Raw genomic sequence first — 26,729 nt, forward strand, 5'->3', positions numbered from 1 at the left:
GGAAGTCTTCATTCTTTTATGATCAAGAAAAACCCTTTATGAAACTACAGGGAAAGAGATTATTAACAAAATGAACACTAATCATCTACAATAGGCAGTGCACAGATATTTGCATCTCTGAGGCTTTATTGTCTATTTTCATGTGACGACTTAAAGCAATACTTTCCATCATTTCTCTCCTCTAGCACAACACCAACAAAGAAGAAAAAAGAAGACTTTAACCAGGTCATTGCATGACCGAGAGAGATGTGCTGATCTGTCAAAAAATAACCCGAGCTAGGAACTGACTGGACCGCTCGACTGAGATCGCCTCACTGAGCCAGAGCAGAGTAGTAGTAGTAACAAAGCACTTACCTGCATCCTTCTCTCTGCTCAAAGAGCTTTGGATCTGACAGGTTTTAATCATATCATATATGTACATTCAGACCACAAACACCCAAAAGAAAGAAAAATAAGTGTAAGGGAAGTCTCTTTCCTCAAACTCAGTGGCCGTTTTGTTTATACCGAGAGTTCACGTTTCTCTCAATCTAAACAGTTCAATTCACAATTTTCCTCTTTACCACTGAAAAAAATGAAAAGCTCCTCTCCCTCCGACCCCGTTATGTTGCTTAATATCGCATTTAAGTTGTTTCCACAGTATGTTTGCTTTTTTTATATAAAACATATTTTGGTATTTTTGTTTAACTACATGAAAACATTAGAAAACAGTTACAACAAAACACAAAAAAAACTCTAAATCTCCTCTCCAGTGTCCAGAGCAACATATCCAGCGCATGGCGTTAGGAGTCCTCGAGGAAGTGCTGGAGGAAGTCCACTGGATAACGTGTCCTCCTCCTTCTGTTAAAATGATCATGTTGGAAGATGGGATGGCAGCTTGGATGAAAGGGGGCTACGTCTGCAAGAGGTGGACCGAGGAGAGTTTGAAGGTCGAAGAATTCATTTGTAGGATTTTCGGAGATGGACGCTCTGACCTGGGCTCAGAACCTGAGGTGAGCTTTGTGTTTCACCAGGTATCTGAAAAGATAAGTATGATAAGTAACAGTAGCACAGGAGACAAACAAATGAATGGGTGTACAAAAACGTTGCACAAAATAAAGACGGACCTGTCGAGGGTTTCCCAAAAGCGCAGGAAGACGGGCCGGTCCAGATGGCGCCTGTGGCGGCTCAGCTCCAGGACGGTCACATCCCACTTCTGCACGTTGGGGTCTATCTTTGCCTCGTCATACTTCAAATGAAAGGCTCGGACTGGAAGGGATGAATGCACATATTTATATGGATGAATCCGGTTTGAGGGCGGAAATAAACAACAGGGTTCCTACACATTACATCATTTCATACTTTTCCAGAATAAAATTGTCAGACTTCTCGGTAGATTTTTCAGACTATATTTGACCGCTGTTCTGCCTGGAATACTACTGCCTAAATCTCATTTAATTTGAATGCACTGTATGACTACTGCAAATGTTACATTTCATTTCAAATTCAATTTTTAATAGTAATGTTAAAGGGACTATTTGTAACTTTCAGAAATGCTTGTTAACAGCGACACCTGTGGCCGTGAAATCAACGAAAGTCAGCGTCGGGCTCGCGCTTGCTCGCTCTAAATATACCTGAACGAGCATCGCTAAAAATAGTGAGGCGACACATGTCAGCTAAAAGCACAATATCACTCTATATTTCAGCTGCTTGGCAGTAATGTTAGCTGACCAGACGAAGATCTCTCCATGAACGTGATTTAGATCTGATCCTAGTGTTGGCTTTTCCTGCCTCAGCCTGCGGGGCTCTGCAGCGTGTCTTCCTGCTCTCTCCGCCTGCAGCCGGAGAGAACAGGAAGACACCGGCACCCGGTCGATAACGAGACGATAACGTGTCTCTCTGCGGAGCCCCGTCACTTCACAAGACACGGGAAACCTCTGTTGGTCTGGAGGAGCTGCAGCAGTTATTCCTGCACAAAGGCCCACTGTACATTCACTAGATATTCTCAGAGCTAAACTAACTCTTCTGCAGTGTGTAGTGAGCGCGCGTTCACGTCTAGAGGTGGAGCGAGCTGAGCGAGAACGCGCGCTCTGTCTGAGTGAAGGCAAACAGGCAGAGGAGCAGAGGCAGCGGCCACACGCGAACGCGCATGTGTCCCGGCCCGGTACATTTATACACTTAAAAAGTTACAAACAGTTCCTTTAAGACAATCTATTTAAAGTGCATAGGCTGCTTTTGACTGGGATCCCACAGGAACCTAATACATTGGTCTTTTTAAAAAAAATAATCACTAATTAAAACAGAGACAGAAAACAATTATATGAAGTTATTAGGGAACAAATTGATAGACAAAATCGTGAAAAATTGCAATGATAGAAAGAAGCGCTATTCTCAATCCAGCAGGTTGCTATTCTCTACCGACTGAGTCCGCTATCAGTGCGGTGGCACCTCACGTCTAAACCTGCGTAATATCGCACTGTAGTGTGTGAAAGGATTTTTAACCATTCTTGCGACAAAAAAAACGACCAGGAGATCCTTTCGAAGCCGCTGCATGTCATCGAAATGCTATTTACAGAGGCTATCATATGATACACGATATTCCACAAACAGGAAAACTAAATTTCACTCAAATTTACCTCAATTAAATATTGTGCCACTTATCTCTTGCTACGTAGCTGGGCACACATTTCTGGCCAAAATTTCCACTTTCACAACTTCAGGCGTTGAAGATTTTGTATTAAATTGTGTTTTCCAGTTGATTATAGTGCAAGAAATCATAGCTTGCAAGTTTGATGATTCATAACAACAGACAATGCCCGGTTTGATGACTGCACAGAACACACCCAGCCTGTCATGGTCAAATAAGTTTTGTTTGTTTTCTTTCTTTCAAAGCTGTCATAACAACAACAACTCAACATTTCTTTAGCTCAAGCGGGTGATGTATCTTCTGTGTTGATGCAGTTGAAGATGTTTGAAGAGAAACTCCGCCGACACTGTCTTAGTTGTATAACAAATTTATTACAATAAGTTCAGTATCGTAAACAAGTAACACGTTACTTGGAGAGCCTCCAGCCGAATAATGAGAGAACTCTCCCAAACGTATACAGACAGCTCCTTAAATACCGAGCTTGTTTTGGTCAAATACTTAGTTTCCACATATGGTTTTAATAGAAACACCTCTTTTACGAAGCCATCATATGTCTCTTCAACTCTGACCCACATATTTGGTTTTAGGAGAGGGACTCCCAAGACCCTGCTGACCTAGCATCTGGTATATATTTACCTTGACTAGCTCTAAATCAGGAAGGCCCCTACAACAACTAACCTTCCAATATACTCTCCTAATACAAACCATTTATATAAATATGCTGCATCTAACAGCAGACACCTCACGGGCATTTTCAAGTGTCTTGTTTTGTCTGATCAACAATCTAAAACTCAAAGATATTCAGTTTTTAATCATGTGAAACAGAAAATCCTCAATTTGGAAGAGCGAGAACAATTCAAGCACATTTTTGCTTGAACAATTACTCAAGCGATTATCAAAATAGTTGAAGATTTTGCTTTGATCGCTTTCTGATCAAGTCCATGCTTATTTCGATGACTCAAATGCAATAAGCAATGGAAACATTAAAAATATGTAAAATATAAAAATGTGACTTTAATGGCCTGGCCAGACTGCCCGCACGAGCAGTGCGCAATGGCTGCCTCGCTGAACGGCTGCCTTGCTGAACTACTGCGTATCTTGCGCGTTTGGTGTCCACACCAGCAGCGGCTCTGCTGCAGCACTGCTGCTGCCGCCAGCCCTTTCTTTCTACATAGAGTTTTTGCCTTTCATAGTGGGCGTTTCATTTCATTATAAATGACAGAAAAAGGTTAAGAAGTGTGTGCTCATTTGTAAATAATAGTAATAATATACAATTAAAACTCCGTACTTTATTCATTCATGGAGCCGTGCAAGTCACTGCATTTATCTACAACACTGTCCTGTAAATATTTCAGAATAAAAGCCTTGTGTTAACAAATGAAGGAATTCTGTCCACAGAATTTTTATGTCTGTGACATACTCTACATATACAGACATTGAAACAGTTGTAATGTTGCTGGCATGATGCTTTTGGTAAAAATGGGCGAGACCTCAAAACAGGTTCCGCAGCCGCCATGACCTACTGACGTTCCCTGTGTGTCCCGGGCTTAAGATGGGTAGGACACAAGACATTCATACACTGGACCAATTATTATAAACTGTTTAAAATTATAAACCATTTAAATATTGCAGCCATTCTGTCAACATTGCAGATGTCTATTTACAAGTCTGGTAATATATTTTCTCAGGGAACCTGGCTGTCTGTATTACTCACTTTTGGCGAAAATGTCGACAGGAGATCCATCAGGCAACAGCCACGGCCAACCTTTGAACTGCCAGGCAGGACCCTGTACAAACACGGCCACCACTCGATCCCTGCGGGACGACATGTTCACTGGTTGTTGTTGTTGTGAAGAGACATTGTGTGTCACAGTCGGATACAAAGTGCAGAATTACTAAAAGTACTGTAATGCTGATTGATATCATACTGAGGTATTACGATCAATGTGACATCATGTATGTATCTTTGAACTGTGACCTAGCAGTTTTATGCTTAAGGCTATTTGTAATTTTTCCTCTGTGGTGAGCAAAAGCATTGCTAGGTCAAGGCAAGAGGACTCACAGTCAGTCAGTCAAGTCAAGGATACAGAGGCTAATGACATGAAATGATGAAACTGTATTTTTTCTAGTTTTCTAAACAACTTTAAATTAATTAAATTGAAATACAATTTTTGGGGGAGAACAAAGATGTTTTAATCTTGAGAAATTTAACAGAACAAAGACAGCATATGGAAATAAGGCTTTGTAACATTATCCACTGGGTAATTATTCAAATGCTCACCAGTCCTGTGGAGCCAGTTTGAGTGGCTGATCAATGATACGGTATGGCACAGTGACACTCAGCGTTGTGCCTCCAGGTTGGAGCTGGTCTTTGCGCCTCTGAAGCAAAACCTCATTATCACGCTGGATGCCCTGCTTCTTCTTCTCTTCTGGAGAGAGAAACCTGTAATGGTAAAAAAAACAATTTAATTTATTTTCTGCTTGTGCTGTTTAATGTTTCCTCTTCTCACTGGTTTGAAGGTGATGTCATATTTTTTAAATATGAAACCCAAGTCTGGCTTTTTTTTCAGCTTGGTATGAGAGGTTGTCAGACTGCACACTTACTTTAGATCCTGCAGGAGATCCTTAGCATTGAGCATTGTGATGAGTGAGGTGGTGGCGGCGGGGATGATGACGATGGGTGTCCGGGACCCTGTCGAGAAAGTCATGATAAAAGGATTTGAAAAAAGGAAGTGTTGGATAGACAGTCAATAAAAGGCAGTTATATGACAGAAAAGAAAAAAATGATACAGTTATATAAATGAATGTTGGTTTACATTACATAATGTACACTATACTGTATTTGATATGCATGCCAAAAACGTAGTAACTGAGTGAAATCAATGTACCTTTCTTCTGATTCGGTGGAGGTCTGGCTTGTGAAACTAGAGGGAAAAGAAAAATGTGAGGAATGTTTGTACACAAACACACAGGTGTAGATGATGAAAATAATTCTACCAATTATCCTCAATTAGACTGCTTTGTTACTTCTGTTATGATGATTCTTTTCCAACAACAACAACAACAACATGTTGTATTAGAGCTTGGGCTGAAGTAGTCTTGCACGGTATACCGATACTAGAAAGGTACCCTGCCGTTAAAAACGGTACTATACCCTATTTTATTGGAATTGATACTTTAAAAAGGTGCTAAATTTGAAATTCAGAAAATGTCTATTGCCTCCACGCGTTTCTCAGCACGAGCGAGCCAGTGGGACACGCTCACTTGCATGAACTATGCACTGCAGGCATAGTGCCAGGCCATAGATGGACCATGTGATCTGCAGGAGGTGTACTGCGTCCATCAAGTTCAGCTCCTTTATTAATAGCGCTAAGAAAAATGTGTCACAGTCAATTAGTGTGTCCTCTCTTACAATACACAGACTGATGCGGCTTTGTTGTGCTTTCCCATAATCTCATGAAATTAAATGTCTGCAGAGGAGCATCGTGGACCCGTATTCATTGAGGAGTGAAACAAACATGCGATTCTTCTCTTCAAACAAAAGTCCCTTTCACAGAGGAAGTTTCATCCAGAAAGCATGTAAATATTTCCTACGGTACGGTCATGTGTGGCTCATTTTTCTATGGAAAGCGGAAGCATTGCTTGGTCTAATGCAAGAGGACTTGGTGAAAATCACAACCAGTCAGGTCAAGGATACAGAGGATCATGACAGAAAGCGAGGGGTGCTATAATAGCACTTTTTTCTAGTTTTCTAAACAACTTTAATATAATTAAAATGAAATATAATTCTTTGGAAGAACAGAGATTTAACATCGTTTCACCCTTGAGAAATTTAAGAGGAAAAAAGGGAACCAACTGAAACTGCACGAGAAGAAAAGCTGCATGTTGGATGACATTCAGCACATTAAAAAACATTTGTATTTGTGTCAGTAAAACTTATTCAGTTCATGCAGTAATCAGATTTCTACACCTGCTCTGTAGTTACCAACAATCCTCTGCTTAAGAAGACAACTTTTACACAGTTCCCAAAATTATTCTCACCCTCTAAAAAAGAACATGTACATGCCAATACAAGCAGTTATTAAAACAAATTAGCATTATGAAACCTTTACAAAACATTGTAAGCAGACATGCATGAATGTACGTGGCTATTTTAAATTTTACACCAACCTGGACGAGGAACAGGCTGCAGCGCTGGGGTCTGGGCCTTCCGAGCAGATGCTCCTTCCTGGAAAACACAACAACACACAAGGGTCATATTAATAAATGTACTTCGCCTTTAAAGTAAATGTTTTAGGATTTGATGATGGTATTGCATGTCTTTAATGCACATAATTGTACATATTTTTATATTCTCATTTTTTATTTGTATTATTTACTTATATTTCTCTACATATATTGTGGTATATATTGTAGAATTATGTACATCATTTACATGTTACTAACTCCTTATTTCTATTTTCTTACATTTCTTAAGTTTATATAAGAGAAACTGTAAAGTCCCAATTTCCCTCCGGGGATCAATAAAGTATTTCTAATTCTGATTTGTTCAGACCGCTCAAACAACATTCATTAACTTTGAAATACGTATGGGTGTATAATTTAGAAAACATTCATGTACGGTCTAAAGGCCCTGACACACCACCGTTGGTGAGCGTCTGTGGCTCTAGTCTCCTGGTGGGTCCCGCACCGTTGGCTCTAGTCTGCCCGTGTCGGCGGCTTTTTGACAAATTCAGCATGTTGAATCAGCAGCGGAGCTCGTCGGTGAGAGAAATCATTCTGATGGGCGGTTCGGCTTAAGTGAATCAGTGCACAAGAAGAGAAACGGAGGTGAGGAAAGCAAGCCAACGAGTAAAGTCAAGAGGAAAAACACAGAAGGCAAACACCGCTTTATTTCATGTACGTATCATAACAACGGCTTGTATATCCGCCGTCCTCGGTCTTCCCGTTGCCCTTTTTGAATGACGAATACAGACTACCGCCGCCGCTGTAGTCTTTTCGGTGTGTTCCAAGTGCAACTTTTTGGCAAAGACACAGGCGACGCAACAGTCGGCCTTCGTCGCCACTAGTTCTCTGATGTTGGTTTAGTGTGTCTGGGCCTTCATATATATAATATAAGAAGAAAATGTCGATTAAGAAAAAAGTTGTGTTATGGGAAAAAGAGAGAAGTTCCCTTTAAAAGCTGTGACCCTTTTTCCACGTTAATAGAATTATCCTTGGAAAACACGGTTCTTTGCGGATAGCTGTTCTCCCCCCACTCCCTTCAGGTCACTATTGATTCTCTGCAGAAAAGTAAGTGTGTACATGTATGTGTGTGTGTATGTGTATGTGTGTGTGTGTGTGTATGGCGGGAGCGTTAAAGGGGGGCCACACTAGGAATCAGTCAAGTAGTAATCCATCATCCGGTGACATTCCCGCGGCCTGGAGCTCACACTGACAGGAGGAGCTACAGAAACATGCAGAGTTTTCCGATGGACAGTCTAAAACCCCAAAGATACTAATTTAGAAAAAAGAGAGAGAGAAAAGAGTCCAATCCTCACATTTGAGAAGCTGCAATAAATGTTAAATGTTCAGCATTTTAGCTTCTCAAATTTACTTGCATGAGTTCATCCCAGCCAATCAAAGCAACTGTGAAAGCAAAAACCCTGTGCCAAAGGTGAGGTTTAGAGGATAACATCTGCACATTGTTAGCACTTTTACAATAATAAAATATATTCAAAACAAAAACTTTTAGTGGGCCCTAAAGTCTGTTCAAATTAAAATGTATCTCCTCTCCTCCCATCCCACTAGCTGCAGGGCAGAGTCAATCAGCACCACTAAGACCAATAGGATCACTGTCAGTTGCAGATAAACTGCTCGTCCGCAGCTCAGCAGCAGCTGGGGCGCTTGTACTTCTCCTCCAGTGATAGTAAACTTTACACCAAGAGATCCTCTCCTCCACATTACGGCTTTACAATACAGATTGCAAATATGAAAAGAACTACAGAGAAGAGAAGAGAAGAAATACATAAAAGCAATTTACTGTATATTTGGGGTGTAAGAAAATATCGATACACATGAGTATCGCGATATTATGTTTTGTGATACTGTATTGATTCTCCAAAACGCTGTATAATTTTTTTAATTAACCTCTTAAAAATCCAACGACCGGCTGCTATTCTGTCTTTCGGAGGTTGTATCGGGCTTCAGTTTTCAAGCTAGAGTGAAGCTACTGGCGTCTAAGAAACTAGAAAACCTAAGGTTAGTAGTATAGTAACCATTTCACAGTGAAGTTTTTTACTCCAATTTTATAGATATGGTGGTGTGTCTCTATAATACTATAAAAATCGCAATATATAATGCTTGCTTACAGTATCGTAATATATCGCAATATATCGCAATATATCGAATCGTTACCCCAGTTACATGATACGTATCGTATTGCCAGATTCTTGCCAATACACAGCCCTACTGTGTGAACAGTGCTTCATGAGGGTGGGGGAAAAAATCTATACAGCAGAGTATCGCGATATTTTGCGCGGCAATAGTGTATCGATACCCGGACACCAAGTATCGCTCTTTTATTATATAAACTATTATAGAATAGTAAATATAGTATAGTAGAATATACTATTCTGTCCTTCAGAGGTTGTAGCGGGCTCAGTCTTAAAGCTAGAGTGACAATACTGGTGGTATATCAAACTAGAAAAACCTAAGGAATCGATTGGTTTGTCAGAAAAACGCTTAATAACGTTCCAAAGTTACGCTAAATTTTGGCGAGGGAAAAACTGGCATGGCCATTTTCGAATGGGTTCCTTGACCTCTGACTTCAAAATATGTGAATGAAAACTCTGAGATGAACAGTGTGAAAACTGTATCTTATTAGATAAAACACATGTTGACAAACTGCATAATTTGCAGTTGAAAACAGGTAATAAATCGCAATATATTTTATCGCAATATTCAGAATATCGCAAAATGTTTGAAAATTACTATAAGTTCGTATATGAAATAAGATCCAGGAAGTCCATGTTGAGTAACGGATCCTTGAGTTTGAAGCCTTATCAGATGCTAAAACACTGCACTGTGGTTCATATTATGGGACAGGATTTTACAGCTTTGGTAAGCCATCATGGTGGCAATCATTTTATCTTTTGAACAGAACGTACAAAGAAATCTATCAGGAATGTGTGGTTACAAATATTTGATTGTCCAGCGCAACATCTTGACAGATAACGCTGCATTGCGTTGTGGCTCAAGTTAAGCCGTTTTCAACTGTTTTACCGGATGACCCAAGGCCATACTGTATCCATTTATTGGCCACGTATAGAATATAGCTCTTAGTAAATACCAGTATGTCTGCTGAGAAAACTAATTTTAAATTTGTGTGTGAATGGAAGACACCACTTTACCTTTTCCTTTAGTCTAACCGTCAGCTTACAAAGAGATTAAATGTAAGCCTGATAAAAGGTGGGCAGGGTGCATCTGAAGGGATCATGACCGCCAATGAACACACATGCAATGCAAGCACCTCTCTACCCCTACCCTCCTCGGGAGGAACATATTGCTCCCAGTCACACTGTGGTAGAATTAAACTGACAATGCCTGAATATTAAAATTCAGGCGTTGCAGGGCACCACGGCTGAATGAGCGTAGCAGAAACACTGTTGTAATTATCTCTGTTCTAATTATCATCCGACACAAGAGACTGGCAGGAGACACATTAAAGACTGTGACTAAACAAGCTTTTGAGTTGCGCTGTCCATCACTGCACAAGAACGCTGTAACCTCACGTTTTACATATTTCAATACTCAAACCGTCAAGATTTGTGGAAGTGTCGACATGAAGGCTTCGCGCCCCAGCACGTCAAATTGAGATAATGCTTTATTCCTCTTTCTGGAGAGTGGGCGTGAATACAAATAGGTCAGCAGCCCAACCCCCCCCCTCCCCTTTAACAAGAGCAGGCAGCAACAGCAGCAAAGACGGCGTGACGTGGTGGAAGAGCGTACTGCCACCAAGCCTGGAGCTGCCTTTCAGAACGAACACACAACTCAGAGCACTGCCTCCTGTTCCATCCTCCTCCTCCCCCGCTGCTTTCGCCCCTCTAGCCCTCTCGCAGACAACACAACGACGACACGGAGCGGAGTGTATAGGGGCGGCTGAATGAGGAAGGCGAGAAAAGGGAAGCCAAAAAAAGGGGGGAGAGGCACACGGGGGGAGGGAAGTTAACATGAGAGCGTGTGAATCAAAGAGGACGAGCGAGAGGAAAAAAAGATCAGCACAGAAATTGAAGGAAAGCTGAACAAACGGAGAGATGTAATGCTTGTGCATCATCCAGAGATGATTCCCATCCATCCACTGCTGCTTTGATATACACAATACGACAGGCGAGGACAGCAAAAGGAGCCACGGCTGCAGCTAACCGTCAACCACTGGCTCTCTACTCCCTTTGGCCAAAGACAGCAGCAGCAGCAACACCGTTAGCATCAAGCCTCTGGGGACAATGCGCCAAGGCAGATGGAGAGACTGCAACACTGGAGCTCTGACACATGTTCCGCCTGTGCGCGCGCATACATACGCACTTGTGCGTGCATGTGGTAGATAGCTACGATAGCCTGGAAATGGACTAAATTTCCCCGTCTTTCTGAGTGACAGTCACATGCGAGTTGGGTTAAAAGAGGGTAATTTGTCACACGTTGTAGAGGAAATAAATGAGGACCTGAGTCGTCAAGTCCGAGCTGTATGCGATTTGGCTAAGGGCACAGTAGGAGAAGTGACCAAGAGGGCGATCAGTGTGTGAGGACTGTAATTCATCACATTCAGAAACAATGGATGCCAGAAAGAGACGAATGCTAAGATTAAAACGGGTGAGTTTATGCTGTTAAAATGCAAATGCACATCAGCACAGCGCTACGCTGAAGAAACAACTCATACTGCAAAATCAATGAGCAGTTTTTTTATGTATGTACTGCACAGGATGTGAAGGGTGTGCCTTCATAAAGGGAAACACTCGCTTCTGTTCCTGAGTGATGCATGCAAGAGAGCTAACAGAAGTCTTTTCAGTGCTCCTGTGAGCTCTCACAAACCAGTCTTTGTCTCGTTGGGGTACTTTGAGAGGGCAGTGTGTAATTCAGTAAAAAACTGAGAGACCACACTCCACTCCAGGGTGCTAGCAGCACGCAAACACAGGCTCGTCTTTCCTAAAGCCATTCCTCATGTGGATATTGTTCAAGAGCAAACTAAATGTCAAGTTGAGAAACATAATAGAACATATTCTGTTTATTCTTGTCCTGAAAACAACATATGCAAAGTAACTGAATCAGTAATCATGAAGATGTGAAGGTAACTTCCAGGAAAGTGTTGTGCAAACACTACAACACTGAGTGCTACAAAATGTGTGCATCATTTATTAGTTTACTTGCATTAAGTTTGTAGTTCATACACGTGCATGTGCGCACACTACACACTGCAGAAGAGTTAGTTTAGCTCTGAGAATATCTAGTGAAAATGCTGCAGCTCCTCCAGACCAACAGATGTTTCCTGTTGATGAGTGTATAGACGGGGCACCGGAGCGAGTAATGTTATACGGTTATTCCGGTGTCTCACCTGTTCTTTCTGACCACGGTCGGGTGGCTGAAGCAGGAAACACAGGATCAGCATTGATTCATGGAGAGACCTTCGTCTGGTCAGCTAACATTACAGCCAAGCAGGTGAACTATAGAGTGATATTGTGGTTTTAGCTGACGTGTGTCGCCTCACTGTTTTGAGCGATGCTCGTTCATGTCTATTTAGAGCGAGCACAAGCGCGAACAACAGGACGCTGACTTTCATTGACTTAATGGCCACAAGTGTGTATTTCATCTGCTGTCAGTATAACAATATTGAGTATAGCGGCTTTAATGTGACCATTTGTGTATACGTTATGTCTATCTCAAATAGCTCCTCTCTTCTGTCTTCTAGGACATCGCAAGAACCAACCCACCACACACACGCACTTCACTTGATCAGAAGCTGCTGACGAAATAGTCCCGCCGAAACCATGCAGTGGAGACGACGCCACTGCTGTGCACACACAGCTAAAGTTCTGTATATCCTCTCACTCTTGGGTCTACTGGTCTTCCTTGTCCACCAGGAGTGGCTGCCTAAGCTCGCAGGTATGCCGTGGTGTAGAGGCCATCCTGTGGTGTACGGAGGTGGTGAACTTCATACCACCAAAGCCAAACGGAACACGAGCGCCCCGCATTCAGCGTTGAGGTTTGTCATTGTTCCTCGGCCAACAGGCAAGGGCGATGCCAACATCAGCTCCCCTGAGAAGGAGGGAGTCTACTCTCCTCAAGGACAGAACACTCTGGCAACCAATACCAGCCAAAGTGTGAAGGGAAATCTTAGTCGCACTACAACCCACGGGCCTTTCACTTATATCATCAACGAGCCAGACAAATGTGCAGGCAGTGGACCTGCTCCATTTCTGGTGTTTCTGATAGCCACCGAGTCTCGGCAGGTGGAGGCAAGGAATGCCATACGGCAAACATGGGGCAACGAGAGTGTGGCTCCGGGTCTGGGAATAATCCGTCTGTTTCTGCTGGGGAAAAGCGAGGGAGAGCTAGGAGTCTTACAGCAGGGGATACTTAAAGCAGAGAGCCGGAAGTTTCGTGATATCATTCAGCAGGACTTTCGGGATACCTACAACAACCTGACCTTAAAGGTATTGATGGGAATGAACTGGGTGGCAGTTCACTGCCCACAAGCCAGCTATGTCATGAAGACGGACAACGACATGTTCGTCAACACGGAGTACCTCATTTACAAGCTGCTCAGGCCAGAGCTGAAGGTTAAGCAGAACTACTTCACAGGCAATAACATGAGAAACTTTTCACCCAATCGAAACAAAAACAGCAAGTGGTACATGCCCCCTGAGGTGTACCCAGGTAAAAGGTATCCCACCTTCTGCTCTGGGACTGGTTACGTCTTCTCTGGAGACTTGGCGGGGAAAATCTATAGTGCGTCGCTAAAAATCCCCTACCTGCATCTGGAGGATGTGTATGTGGGAGTGTGCCTGGCTGAGGTCAAGATCGAGCCCACCCCTCCGCCCAACGAGTTCCTATTCAACCACTGGCGGGTGGCTTATTCCAGCTGCAAGTACAGCCATCTGATAACATCGCATGGGTTTCATCCTAATGAGCTACTTAAATACTGGCATCATCTGCAGAGCAACAAACGCAACGCCTGCATCAGCCCAATGAAAGGCAGAACACACACAAACAGACTGACCAGAGACAGACCAGCTCATTAACTGGATACGGTTATCATTAAACTTTCCTTGTTAGATACAAATAGTGATTTATATCTCTGTTCTTAACGTGATATCAAGGGATTAATCTACACTTTATCGATATGAGAACTCTATACAAATTCTGCATAAATGTTGTGCTCTATAATTATTGCCAGTTTTGTACAAAACAGATGAAAAATGTTTCTATGTCTGGGTCAAACCACTGGAGGGTTTTATGTACACAGTTATATTTTCCACTAGAATAAGCTGTGTTTCACTGTGGTGCAAAGGGTACTTTTTTTTGTAATAATGTAAGATTTACTGTATGCGTTTTATATATGCTGCCTTACAGGTACAGGCTACTCTAAAACTAGAGTGGACAGGGTACAGTGCCAATAAACGTTTTCAAATGTGTGTCAAATAGTCAATGAAGTCATTTCAAAAGACATGAAAACATTAAGTCAGCTACTATAGATATTGAGATTGTCGCACATTGACGACAAATGTGGGACCGGCATCAAATCACCAAAAGATAACGCAATACATACTTCTGGAAATAATATTTTAAGAAGTTCAATTGAGGACTTAATGTTAAGCACAAAAGTTCCCCTTATTACGTGAGTGAGGTACTTTATCATGACAACTCCATTTCAAAGAGTCACAGTTACAACGGAAGACGATGACGCACCTCTTAAAAATGATAAAGATAAGAAATGTGAGATGTTCTGTGGTTTATGCTGATCTCTTTAAGATGCCAAATAGAATTAGAAAGACCAGTAATATTGTTATTTTCATAGATTTGCTCCATTTTATACCTGACATATTTTAAAATGTTATTTTTATTGACTTAATTTAAGTACTTGAGAAAGAGAGAGTAAGTGGGTGCCAACTGACTGATGCTGTGAGTCATTACATGGCAATAATCACAGCCAAGATATGTTACGCAATTTCATTTTTACTGCCTCAAAACCACATTGAGGCTTTCGTTAGCAGCTGCTCTAGCAGATACTAATAATTATAAATGGGCATTTACTGGATGTGTGCAAACTGAACCTCACACGCAGCGTAACTCTGGCATTAGTCTTCTTACAACACTATCAGCAAACAGCAGGGTTTTGTTCTTACCGTCACTGACTTCAGGGTCATGCCGTGGTAGGTGCCCATGGTATCGATCTTGAAACCCTCCGTTTCTAAGAAAAACAACACAGGATGAGTTGCAGGTTACTGGCAGAACAAAATTAGTCATTTTCAAAAGCATATATAATGCTCAAATATTCTGTGACAAGTTTTCATCTTTCAATTCAATCAGAACAAATTTTCAGCCTCATCTCTACTAATTTTTCCATTGTATGTCATCTTTATTGTTAGGGGTGTAACGACACATCAATCTGGATCAATATATCGATAAAATGATCAACGATCCAATATCATTGATGCAAAGTGAAAACATCGACACAAATCATCATGTTAGATTCCCATGGCACATCTGTGTCACCATCTCCGTCCAAGCACACCACCTTCCTACAGAGCCCAGTAATAAAATTGTCAAATCAGATTTAAGTTGCTTTTTGTGAGTTGATGTAAATATAACTTATTGTTACATCTGGACATCTGATATCGTCTTGTATCGTTCGCTGGCCCCTGACCTGAATTGAAATCGTATCGTGGCAGATTTTGTGATAGCAAATATCGATATAAGAATAGATATAAAATCGTATCGTGATGAAACTTGTGATTTACACCCCTCCTTATTGTATGTAATTGCTGAAAAGTAGAATCCCTGTTACAAATGTATACACAAGTGCACAGAGGATAATCACCGTTGCACTGAGAGCTGACGCTATGATGTGACTGCATATTTTTTTATTTTATCTTTATTTAACCAGATAAGTCGATTGAGAACCAGTTCTAATTTACAATGACGACCTGGCCGAGTCGAAACAAGACATTAGAACATAGAACATAGATACAACTAGTAATCTACTGTAGGTAACACACTGACTATGATATCATACAAATTCTTGCAACTTTGTGTGCCAGAAAAAGTGCACCAAAACATTAACAAGGATCCAGATCCATATAAACATTTAGAACGATTTTCAAACAAAATTGGACTACACTTCCTGTCTTTAATCGATATGTCTGACCCCACTTACATCTGATTTTTACATGTGATCTGTATCTTGGTAATTAGGTAGGCAATGACATCTCGTCACGAGCCTTTACCGTTTCACCAGGCCTGGGCGGTATCTGTTTTCTCACACCTCCCTGAGATTCCACTGAGGTTAACACATCACACCAAGCTTACTTTACACCTGGTATTAATAACCATTCTTTTATTTCAATTCTATCTGCATTGCGATCAATTTGTAAACAAGTAAAGCAAAGATTGTGTGCCTCGGGTCGAGGGAAGCAATGCTGCTGTATGGGCTCTACTTTTATTTTACCTGCTCTACTTTTATTTTACATCCAATCACACTTATGGATGTGGTCTGATCGATACAATGTGCTCTGCGTGCCTCTACAGCGCTCATTGACGTACGTTTATTGATACCTCACAGACCTCCTCCAGGAGTACACTCCCTCCCGTTCCCTCCGCTCATCATCAGCCGGACTTCTGACCACCCCCACCTCACGCCTCAGCACCATGGGAGCCAGGGCATTCAGCTGCTCTGCTCCCAGGTTATGGAACTCACTCCCCCCACACATCCGGCAGTCCGACAATATCACATCATTCAAATCCCTCCTGAAAACCCACCTGTTTAAACTGGCCTACTCTCTCTAGAACTCATCATCACCCATCCTATGTGTCTGTACAAATATGTTTCTGTCATGTCCTGTTGTTTTTAGATTATTTTATCTGTCAATGTTTTAACTGATTTTTGTAAGGTGTCCTTGGGTGTCCAGAAAGGCGCCACTAAATAAAATGTATATATATATATATATATATATATATATATATATATATATATATATATATATATATACATACCGGGTGTAAATGGGGCAAATCTAATCTAAGTTTTGTTGGCCCACAGACCAATGATCAGTTAACTGTGTATTCCTTAACTGCCACACACACACACACACACACACCTCTTTGTAAAGGTTCAAGACTAAAATTTGCTACAGAAGCAGAAATCGAACTCACCCTCTTTTCCTTTGAATCGCTCCTGATCGTATCTGTTGTAGGCAGGTGGGACAGGCTGCTTGCTCCTTAGAGACGGGTCCTGGAAACAACATGAAACACAAACAAGTCATTACTTAACATACATGTCAGTGCACTGTTGAGTCAAAATCTTAGTAGTCATCGATAGATTTGGGGCTGCTATAAAGCTGAAGTCGGTAACTTTGAGCAAATATGATTAAAAAAAAAAGCTATTTTTATAAAAGTGTCACTATATCCTGACAGTAGTGCATGAGACAGAGTCTGGAAAACAAGATTGGTTGTTTTGGCTCGAGTGCGGTGAAATCTTTCAAATGCCATTAGAAGCACAAAGGGGGGGGAAGAACATGATTTTTTTCACAGCTTATCTGTCTCATGCACTGCTGTCAGGACATAGTGCCAGTTTTATGAAAATAACTTTTTATCATATTTGCTAAAAGTTCCTTGACTGCAGCTTTCATCTAATTTCAAGCTTTATTTATTTGAGAAAAGGAACGTGTAAGGAATAGCAGGAATTGACTGGTTTGTCTAAGTCATGCCTTATTAGTATACAGCTATTAGTATACACACACACACAAACATTTATTTTGACTGGTGTATGGCCAAATATAAACTTCCTTGAAACGTTGACGTAACTGGAATGTACAGTATAATGCATATATTCTGCGAACAATGTCGTTCTTACCACTTGAGTAGTGTTCTGTGCTGGTCTCTGCTCCGGTGCTCGTCCTTCTTCTCTGGCTTTCACTGACTGAAGGATAGCGAAGATGTTCTTGGAGAAGTTCTGTAGAGGAGCAATACAGATAAGGATATGATGAGTTCAACACCCTTGCACAAAATGATTGCTTTTCTCGTCATTTGGTGAACAATAATAAGTGAAATACATCAAGGCTTCAGGGTCCCAGCCTAAAGGCTTAGATTAAACAGAAACAAACATGAAACTGACCTTCATTGGAATTGTGTAAAACACACCTGGATAGTAATTACTATGTGCTTTCAAGTTGCTTTTTTAAAAGGGGAACTACAACTATTTATTAAAAATTCATACATGTTATTCCTATGGTCTAAGACAATCCAAAAAATATTGGCAAACACAAACAACTCTGTCCCAAATCCAAAATCTAGAGCGTTAAAACTCAAACTTGTGATGTTATAGAGTATAAAGTGTGGAGCTGCTCCATAGACAATGAATTGGGAGAGGTGTTCTAGATGACGCTGAGAGCACCCAGGGGAATGATCTGAGTATACGGGAACATTTTCTGTTTCACAACTGACAAAACTACAATAGAATAAAGCTCATTTGGGTAAAAAACAAACAAACAAAAAAAACATTCTGTGGGTCCATACCAGGGTCTGAAATTAACTTTTTTCACCGCCTGCCATAGTGGCGGACAAGTATTATTTTTTTTGTCTGCAACTCAGAAATTTTATCTGCCACTTTTGAAATCTTTGTGCTAAATGAAAGAACAACATTTTAGATCTGATGCCATTCAATGTTCGATATTCGATATTTTTTACACAAAAAACATTATACACCTGGTAAATTAGTGTTTGAATTACACCGTGGAGGGAGGGTACTGTACACAGTACTGTACTTTGCTATTGTAATCTATAGTGGGTGCATAAAAACACACGATTCAAATGATTTTGATTTAAATATTTGCTTTGATTAAAAAAAATCTTGGCAAGCTGCTTAGCGCTAGTGTACGAAGTTAAACAGGTCATAATTCCCTCTCTAATATATATATATATATATATATATAAATATATATATATATATATATATATATATATATTATACTGCTGTGAAAAAAATCTCCTTGAAACAACTGGATTTATTCAAGTTTCTCACCAAAAACTTAATTTTACGAGATTACATTTGAACACATCATGATAACGTTGTAATTAACCTTCGCACAATAGTCCTTTTTCCTGAGCAGACTTTGAATGCCTCATAATAATAACAACTGAATGGCACCTCCGTTAACGTTAGTAGCTCCGCTATTTATCCAGTCAGGACTGTGCTGCCCACCTGCTTCTAACGCTTCTAACAGCTAACATCACTAACTCTCCTCCTGTTGGTTTAAACACGGGTTTGTTGTTTTCAGTGTCCCATTATCAGGGAAAAATAGGATGCGTCCCCTCAGGTTTAGTAGCGCCCTGTTTAGAGCTTCTTTTTCTCTCCACAGTGTCTCCGGTCCCAAACAAACTGAAACATGATACAGCGCGAGTATGTGTCATTGTGCAGCGTAAATGTCAGAAAGCATCAGTAAGAGGAGTCAATAGTCACAGAGACATGAAAGCAGATAACTACGGTTCTCTATTCCCATCACTAGCGTTTTCCCTGCCTGCCAAAGTGGCAGGTGTCCTGACGATTCCCCCGCCACAGCAAACAATTTGCCCGCATTTGGCAGGTGCTAATTACCATGGCATTCGGACATACACAACAAAGATGAAATTTTGTGAGAACAAATAAAGTTGTCCTTCGCACAGTTGTTTCAACAGATGTTTCAAAATGAACTGAGATGAGCATGTCAAAGTCCTACAGTGGCCAGTCCTTAATTTTTTAGAGTTAATACACACTGGATGAAAATCCTTCTATTGCTGCCATCTAGTGGTTGAGATTTTCATCTAACTACAAACTCGGGGTATTGACAGTTAGGTTGTCTTGAAGTTTTTTTTCCACACCAAAGGCCATTGTCTGAGAAAGTTTGTGACCTGGCAGCCATGTTGAGATCAGTTGAGGAAATACCCAGCACCGCCCACCAACCAGAGCAAACTTTCTCATTTTACAGCTAAACAGTACACTACAAGATGTTTCTGAAAAGACTTGAGGCGAGAAATAGGCATTAAAGTAACAGAATATTGATTCATATTTGATCAGCGCTGCCTAGTTTGACCGTTTGATCGGAGTTCACGAGTGATTGACAGCTGCCTCCGTTGAATGAACAGCCAATAGGAACGCTCTCTCTCTGAAATGAGATTGGCCAAAGTCTCCCTTCATGAGCTAGATTTTTTAAAGCCTGAAAACAGAGCCATGAGGAGGTGCAGAAGTCTAGTTTTCTTTCAGAACACTTGAATTACAATATGCTGAAAGGTTATTGTGGAATTTTTGCCCAATGATGCCAAAAATATTCTGCCTACTGCCGGTTTTAAGGATCACTTTGGTATTTCTCAATCTGGACCCTATTTGCCCATGATTTTTTGTCAAAGTGACTAATGGGGACAGCGCTTTTTGAAATTGGTCCAGTATTGAGGGAGAACGCTGCAGCCGCCAGCCGCTAAATGAGCTGTAATGTAATCGTTTGGGGCAACCTGGTACCGTCAGTTTACGTCCACTAAAAGTGCTTGTTTGTCAGTGGCAAAAACAAGAACTTTTAGTGGACATAAAATGATGAATAAAAATAAAAATAAAATACTTAAGTTATCCTTTACGCTCAAGACCATTTAAATGAATGTCAACCCTCGGTATGAACTAAACACCCTTAGACCCCAAACCAAAAGTTCTGCAACACTAAATTGCATTGCTACACCACTGTTTGTTTGCTTTCCAGACATACACTATTGAGTCCGGACTTTGTTTGTTCATTAAATCTCATTTACAATCGGTGTATTGACCCGGTCAGGACAGAAATTGAGGTCCAATATTGAGCCAAAAGACACTATTTGAAGGAACAGTCTGACATTTTAGGAAATACAACTGATTGCTGTCAAGAGAGACTGTTTGCAAAGACATATCACTGTGATTGGATATCATTAGCTTGGAGTGGACTCTGACCTTCCCAGTGCTCTGGAGAATGGTTGTCCTCGTCCTCCAGACCCTCTCTCTGCTGACAATATCTCTGGTGACGTCCACCTCAGCGTCCACAAAGCTTCTCTGCTTCAGGGTTATGTCATCATCCAGATCTGTTTTGATGGTGGAACGTTTCTTGGCCATAATCTTGGCTTTGATGGCTGCGATTTTCTCCACTGACATGGCCTCAGACAGTGATCTGGAGGAGGAGAGAAGTTAGGATCATTTGAACAGCTCACTGCTTCGAGGAACTGGTCTGGGTGTCATTGTGTGGTAAAACATGACATCCAGCTATCAGATTAATATTCACCAGTTAATACTGACACTGTTGTATGTTGAATAAAAATCACAGCTAATCTCAGTGGTGAAATAATGTACATTGGAGAGATTATTGCTTCATGCAGAAAGCACATTATGTATAAATGCAGCTGGGGCAAATCCATTATACCTGATCTGGTCAGTCTGCACGATGCCCTCTTTGTGGCCCTCCAGACGGGCAGCCAGACGCTCCTTATCCAGACGCACTCGCTCTTCATCCTTAAGAGGAAAACAGTGTACATACTATTAGCAAACAGCATACAGAATAGAACAAGAACACACACGGTTTCTTTTTTGGTTAAATACATACTGACTTAATCGGCAATCAAACGTTTCAATAAGCAAAATCGTTGGAGGCGATGCCAATAAAAATGTAATTAAAATTGGACAGCCATCTAAGATAAAACAGTTAACACACAAATTTGTTTTAACACCACTAATTTCTTTAACGCATCAATGCAACTTGCGATTTCTAGGTTGTAGCGGGCTCAGTTTTAAAGCTAGAGTAAAGATACTGGTATCATATGAAACCTAAGAAATCCATTGGTACCAACCATGGCATACTAGGCTAAATAACGCTCCAAAGTTACGCTAAATTTTGGCGAGGAAAAAAAATGGCATGGCCATTTTCAAAGGGCTTTACAGACAAGTCATAGTCAAGTCAGCACACTGACAGCTGTTGTTGCCTGTTGGGCTTGAGTTTGCCATGTTATGATTTGAGCATATTTGTTAATGCTAAATGCAGTACCTGTGAGGGTTTCTGGACAATATTTGTCATTTTTTTGTGTTGTTAATTGATTTCCAATAATAAATATATACATACATTTGCATAAAGCAAGCTTATTTGCCCACTCCCATGTTGATAAGAGTATTAAATACTTGACAAATCGCTCTTTAAATTGCAATTAATTGCGATTACATATTTTAAATCGATTGACAGCCCTAGTTCTTTTCAATTATTGTAAATATTTTCTGTCAAATTCAATTTGATTGCCAGAAAAAGAGCTCCCTACTCACATTTGTATTGGTTCACTATAGTGGAACTTGTTGATATTTCAGCTGTTACCAATAATCAACAAAACATCCCTGTCAGTAATAGATTCTCTATGTACTGGAGCTGTCCCTTCTCATGGAATAGAGATAAGGGAGGAAAGGCTCCAGAGCAGCACTGACCAACATGTGAGTATATAGTGTTTATACTAAGCAGCTGTTAGTGGGAGATATTTCATGTCAGTTTACCTCAATCCTTGGTTTTTTCGCTTCAGAAGATACCTCATCAGCTGCTCTTTTGACTAAAAAAGCAGAACAGTGGTATTATTTCACAGCACAAAGTCCATTTGGTATTCCACCAACTTTCCTGACCAAGATACAACCCCTTTAATAGAAAATACCTTTGAAAATATGACCCAGTTGCAGCAACAGCAGATAAAAGATTGTACAAGATACAGTGTAATAAGTTGTAGTCAATGTTTCAATAACAACAATGAATGAGGTGGGACGAGCTCTTCAAACTTCATGCAACACATATGGTGTGAACTTACCTTGCGTTGGCCTTTGCAAACCTATTTCTATAGGTGCACTTCTGTCAATACTGGTCGATGTAGCTGTGTAAAGACAAAATTAGAAACTGCATTAATAAGTTACCAATTGGACAAACTACAGCTAGGCTCTTCACATCCTGTGAGGGCTGGGTGATATGGCCAAAATCTTATATCACAACATTGCTAATTTCATATCTTGATAACGATCTACATCGTGATACAGCAAGTTTTCTCGTAATTCAATAAATAGTGTACATAAAATAACCACATTTTTGTATACTCCTGTGTGAATTAAAAGTATTTTATCATGTAATTAAGAACTTTAGTCCAAAATGATCAGATTTTCTGAAAAAAATTAGTTAGTATGTGCTGTAATTGTGTGTCACGATATCTCAATATATGATTTCCTCCCTATACGATTCCATTTAAAGACGATACATTATCATATTGGATTATCACCCAGCCCTACATCCTGCACACAACAGAAACACAACCTACGACAAGTGTTACTTACAACTCTCGCCATTGAGATATGACAGCAAGCCTTTTCGATCCGGTCTTCTGACAACAGGAATGTTCTCTGTCTATAAACAACAAACAATCATGTCACCCAAAAACACTTCCAGGGCATTTGTGGGGGAAAAATGCTGTATATGAGACAAAAAAGAGGCTGAAATAGTGGATTGTCCTCAAATAATACTGGTACTGACAGGTTAAGGTACTTTGATAGTTATTCCAGAGCACTTACTGCAGCTCTCCGCACATAGGATGGATGTGGAAGATGCACATTGTTGAGCAAGAACAAGATAGAGTCCAAAGTATAGTACTCTTTGGGCTGGCCCTCTTTACCAGTACTGAAGGTAGAAAGCACAAGCAAAGAAGAACAGAAAAATCATTCAAACAAGTTTATTTTGCCGTCATAGCATATGACTAAAATGCACAAAGACTACTGCAGGACAGGCTGCACATTTAAATTCATCTCCTCACTATAAGACCAAGAAAGTGGATCACATCAGTCCAGTTCTGAGGTCTCTACACTGGCTCCCTGTCTCTCAGAGAATTGATTTCAAAATACTCCTGCTGGTTTACAAAGCACTAAATACATTTCTGATCTTCTGCTATGTTATGAACCATCCAGACCTCTCAGGTCATCTGGATCAGGTCTGCTTAGTGTCCCCAGAGTCAGAACTAAACATGCAGAAGCAGCGTTCAGTTTTTATGCACCAAATATCTGGAACAAGCTCCCAGAAACCTGCAGGACCGCTCCAACTCTGAGTTCTTTTAAATCAAAGCTTAAAACTTTCCTGTTTGCTGCTGCCTTTTATTAAACCAGATAATGATCTTATACTGCACTATAACTTTTACTCTTGTGTGAGAATAGAGACTTTATTGTCATTGTAAACAACGAAAAACAGTTTAGCAGCTGTTATATTCTATTTTAGCTTCTATTCTAGCTTGTTTTTTTTTTAATCTTTAATGTTTTTAACTGTTTTGATTATGTCTTAATATTCTTGAATATTTATGTAAAGCACTTTGAATTGCCCTGTCGCTGAAATGTGCTATACAAATAAAGCTGCCTTGCCTTGCCTAAAGTGCACAAAGTTTATAATATGAAGTAAAAAAAAAATAGTTCACTGGTTCTGAAATCAAATTGACACAGAAATATCAGAATCAGAATTGTGTTTTTTGCCAGGTGTAGGAGGTATACACTAGGAGTTTGCTTTGGTTTTGTTGGTGCAAATAAGCAGTATAATAATAACAAAAGAACAGATAAAAACGTTAGAATAAAATAAGAATAAAAAATTTAAATTCTATCAATATACAAAATAAGCTATAAACTAAAATAAACATGATATAAACAAATATTGCCGAAATATCAACTGTTATCTTGTTAGTTAATCTACTAATCCTCCTGCAGGCTCATTTTCTGCGTTGCATAAGCAAAGTTAACATGGTAAAAGGTAAACAAAGCTGCTTATAGTTCATGACTGATACTAAAAAACACCTGCTGCATGCAATGCTGCAAGTTTAGCTGAAGCTACATCTCAAAAAAATGCATAAGAGGCTAGAAAACAGGCCATGTGGTCTTTAGTTTGTTTTTATTTTCTAATCTTTTTAATGTTTTTATAACTGTTTTAATTATGTCTTAATGTTCTTTTGCACTTTGTCGCAATGTTCTTGAATGTTTATGTAAAGCACTTTGAATTGCCCTGTTGCTGAAATGTGCTAAACAAATAAAGCTGCCTTGCCTAAAGTGCACAAAGTTTATAATATGAAGTAAAAAAAAAAAATAGTTCTATGGTTCTGAAATCAATAAATCAACTGTTATCCTGTTAGTTAATCTACTAATCCTCCTGCAGGCTCATTTTCTGCGTTGCATAAGCAAAGTTATAGGTAAAAGGTAAACAAAGCTGCTTATAGTTCATGACTGATACTAAAAAACACCTGCTGCATGCAATGCTGCAAGTTTAGCTGAAGCTACATCTCTGGTAAACACAATTTGAGTTTATAAAAAAAATGCACAAGAGGCTAGAAAAGAGGCCATGTGATCTTATTTACTAATCTTTAACTGTTTTAATGATGTCTTAATGTTCTTTTGCACTTTGTCGCAATGTTCTTGAATGTTTATGTAAAGCACTTTGAATTGCCCTGTTGCTGAAATGTGTTAAACAAATAAAGCTGCCTTGCCTAAAGTGCACAAAGTTTATAATATGAAGTAAAAACAAATAGTTCACTGTTTCTGAAATCAATCAATCAACAGTTATCCTGTTAGTTAATCTACTAATCCTTCTACAGGCTCATTTTCTGCGTTGCATGAGCAAAGTTAACATGGTAAACAAAGCTGCTTATAGTCTAAAACACTAGTGTTTCCTCTTGATCCACTAGTGTTTCCTTTTCTTGACTCCATGGGAACAACTCAGCTAACGTGGCTAACCAGTTAGCATCACATCACAGCTGCAAGTTTAGCTGCAGCTACATCTCTCATAAACACAGTTTAACTTTAAAACAAATACATGAATTGAAACGCATAGGAGGCTAACACATAGACCCTGTTGTGTAAGACACAATACTATAAGTATGAAGTAAGTAAAGTAAGTTTTAACAGCGAGGAAGAGGAGTTAGCATGTTAGCATGTAGCTAGCAGCAGCACAAGGTGCTTCACTAGCGGCCCACATAGAGACGTTTATAGATGCGTTAATCACTGACTTACCCCCAGATTATGTAGTTCGTCTTGACATTTTTCGGCCAGGAGAACTCCCCGAATATAACTTCATCTCCTTTAGCGACGATTTCCTTTTTCTGGATGTTATACTGCCGGAGAACGCTCAACACGTCCGCCATCTTCACCCGTCTTCATGTAATGTGTTCAAAGGACCCCACTTATCAACATCGAGTGGGCCTCGCAAGATGCCTGATCGGAATTTTTGATTTGGGCCAATTCATTTTTTTGGGGTAAATGCAAGCAAATGATGTGAATATAATCATCCTTATCAAAATATAAGTTTGTTATAAATCCAGAATACCAATTCATTACTTATAATATAACTTAATCACAATACCAGTTCATTACTTACATATTTAACTTAATCATATTGACTATTTGTTATCTTTTCTTATATGCGCAAATTATTATTTATAATATACAATTTATAATATACAATATGCACATGCAATACAACATGCAATATATACATACACACCTACATACACATATATACATACACCACACATTGCACTAAATGCGCACACTACATACCACATACCACATATGTATATAGACATATATACATATATACAATACACAGCATCCGACCATGCATACATTATTCTTATACCCAAAATCAAATATCCACAAATTTGCATTATTCTTTACAGAAAAAATAGGAAGATAGACTAATACAGAATAAATACTAAGTAACCAATAAACAAATAAACAGTAATAAATAACAGTAACCCCTGTAAACACCTTGTGATTGTTAAACCCCCACTTCATCCCTGTACCTTGAGAAAATCATGTCTTTATACCTTATTTTAA

General features: G+C 39.9%; 2 protein-coding genes across 2 annotated transcripts; one reads left to right on the forward strand and one right to left on the reverse strand.

The window, feature by feature from the left end:
* Positions 1-93: 93 nt before the first annotated feature.
* On the reverse strand, positions 94-26,073 carry cdc73 (cell division cycle 73, Paf1/RNA polymerase II complex component, homolog (S. cerevisiae)). Its single transcript, XM_037787689.1, has 17 exons — positions 25,905-26,073; positions 23,442-23,547; positions 23,208-23,277; positions 22,694-22,756; positions 22,392-22,444; positions 21,283-21,371; positions 20,820-21,033; positions 17,727-17,825; positions 17,027-17,105; positions 15,001-15,065; positions 6,794-6,851; positions 5,512-5,547; positions 5,228-5,315; positions 4,905-5,066; positions 4,338-4,438; positions 1,104-1,245; positions 94-1,014 (listed from the first exon to the last, which is right to left on the reverse strand). Exons 1-17 carry the CDS (start codon positions 26,033-26,035, stop codon positions 978-980), a joined length of 1,593 nt encoding a protein of 530 aa, XP_037643617.1. The 5' UTR covers positions 26,036-26,073; the 3' UTR covers positions 94-977.
* Positions 10,048-14,289, forward strand: LOC119498656 (beta-1,3-galactosyltransferase 2-like). Its single transcript, XM_037787690.1, has 2 exons — positions 10,048-11,470; positions 12,564-14,289. Exon 2 carries the CDS (start codon positions 12,643-12,645, stop codon positions 13,894-13,896), a length of 1,254 nt encoding a protein of 417 aa, XP_037643618.1. The 5' UTR covers positions 10,048-11,470; positions 12,564-12,642; the 3' UTR covers positions 13,897-14,289.
* Positions 26,074-26,729: the final 656 nt, after the last annotated feature.

This window comes from Sebastes umbrosus, chromosome 12 (assembly GCF_015220745.1).
Source record: "Sebastes umbrosus isolate fSebUmb1 chromosome 12, fSebUmb1.pri, whole genome shotgun sequence".
In the NCBI taxonomy this organism is placed as follows: domain Eukaryota; kingdom Metazoa; phylum Chordata; class Actinopteri; order Perciformes; family Sebastidae; genus Sebastes; species Sebastes umbrosus.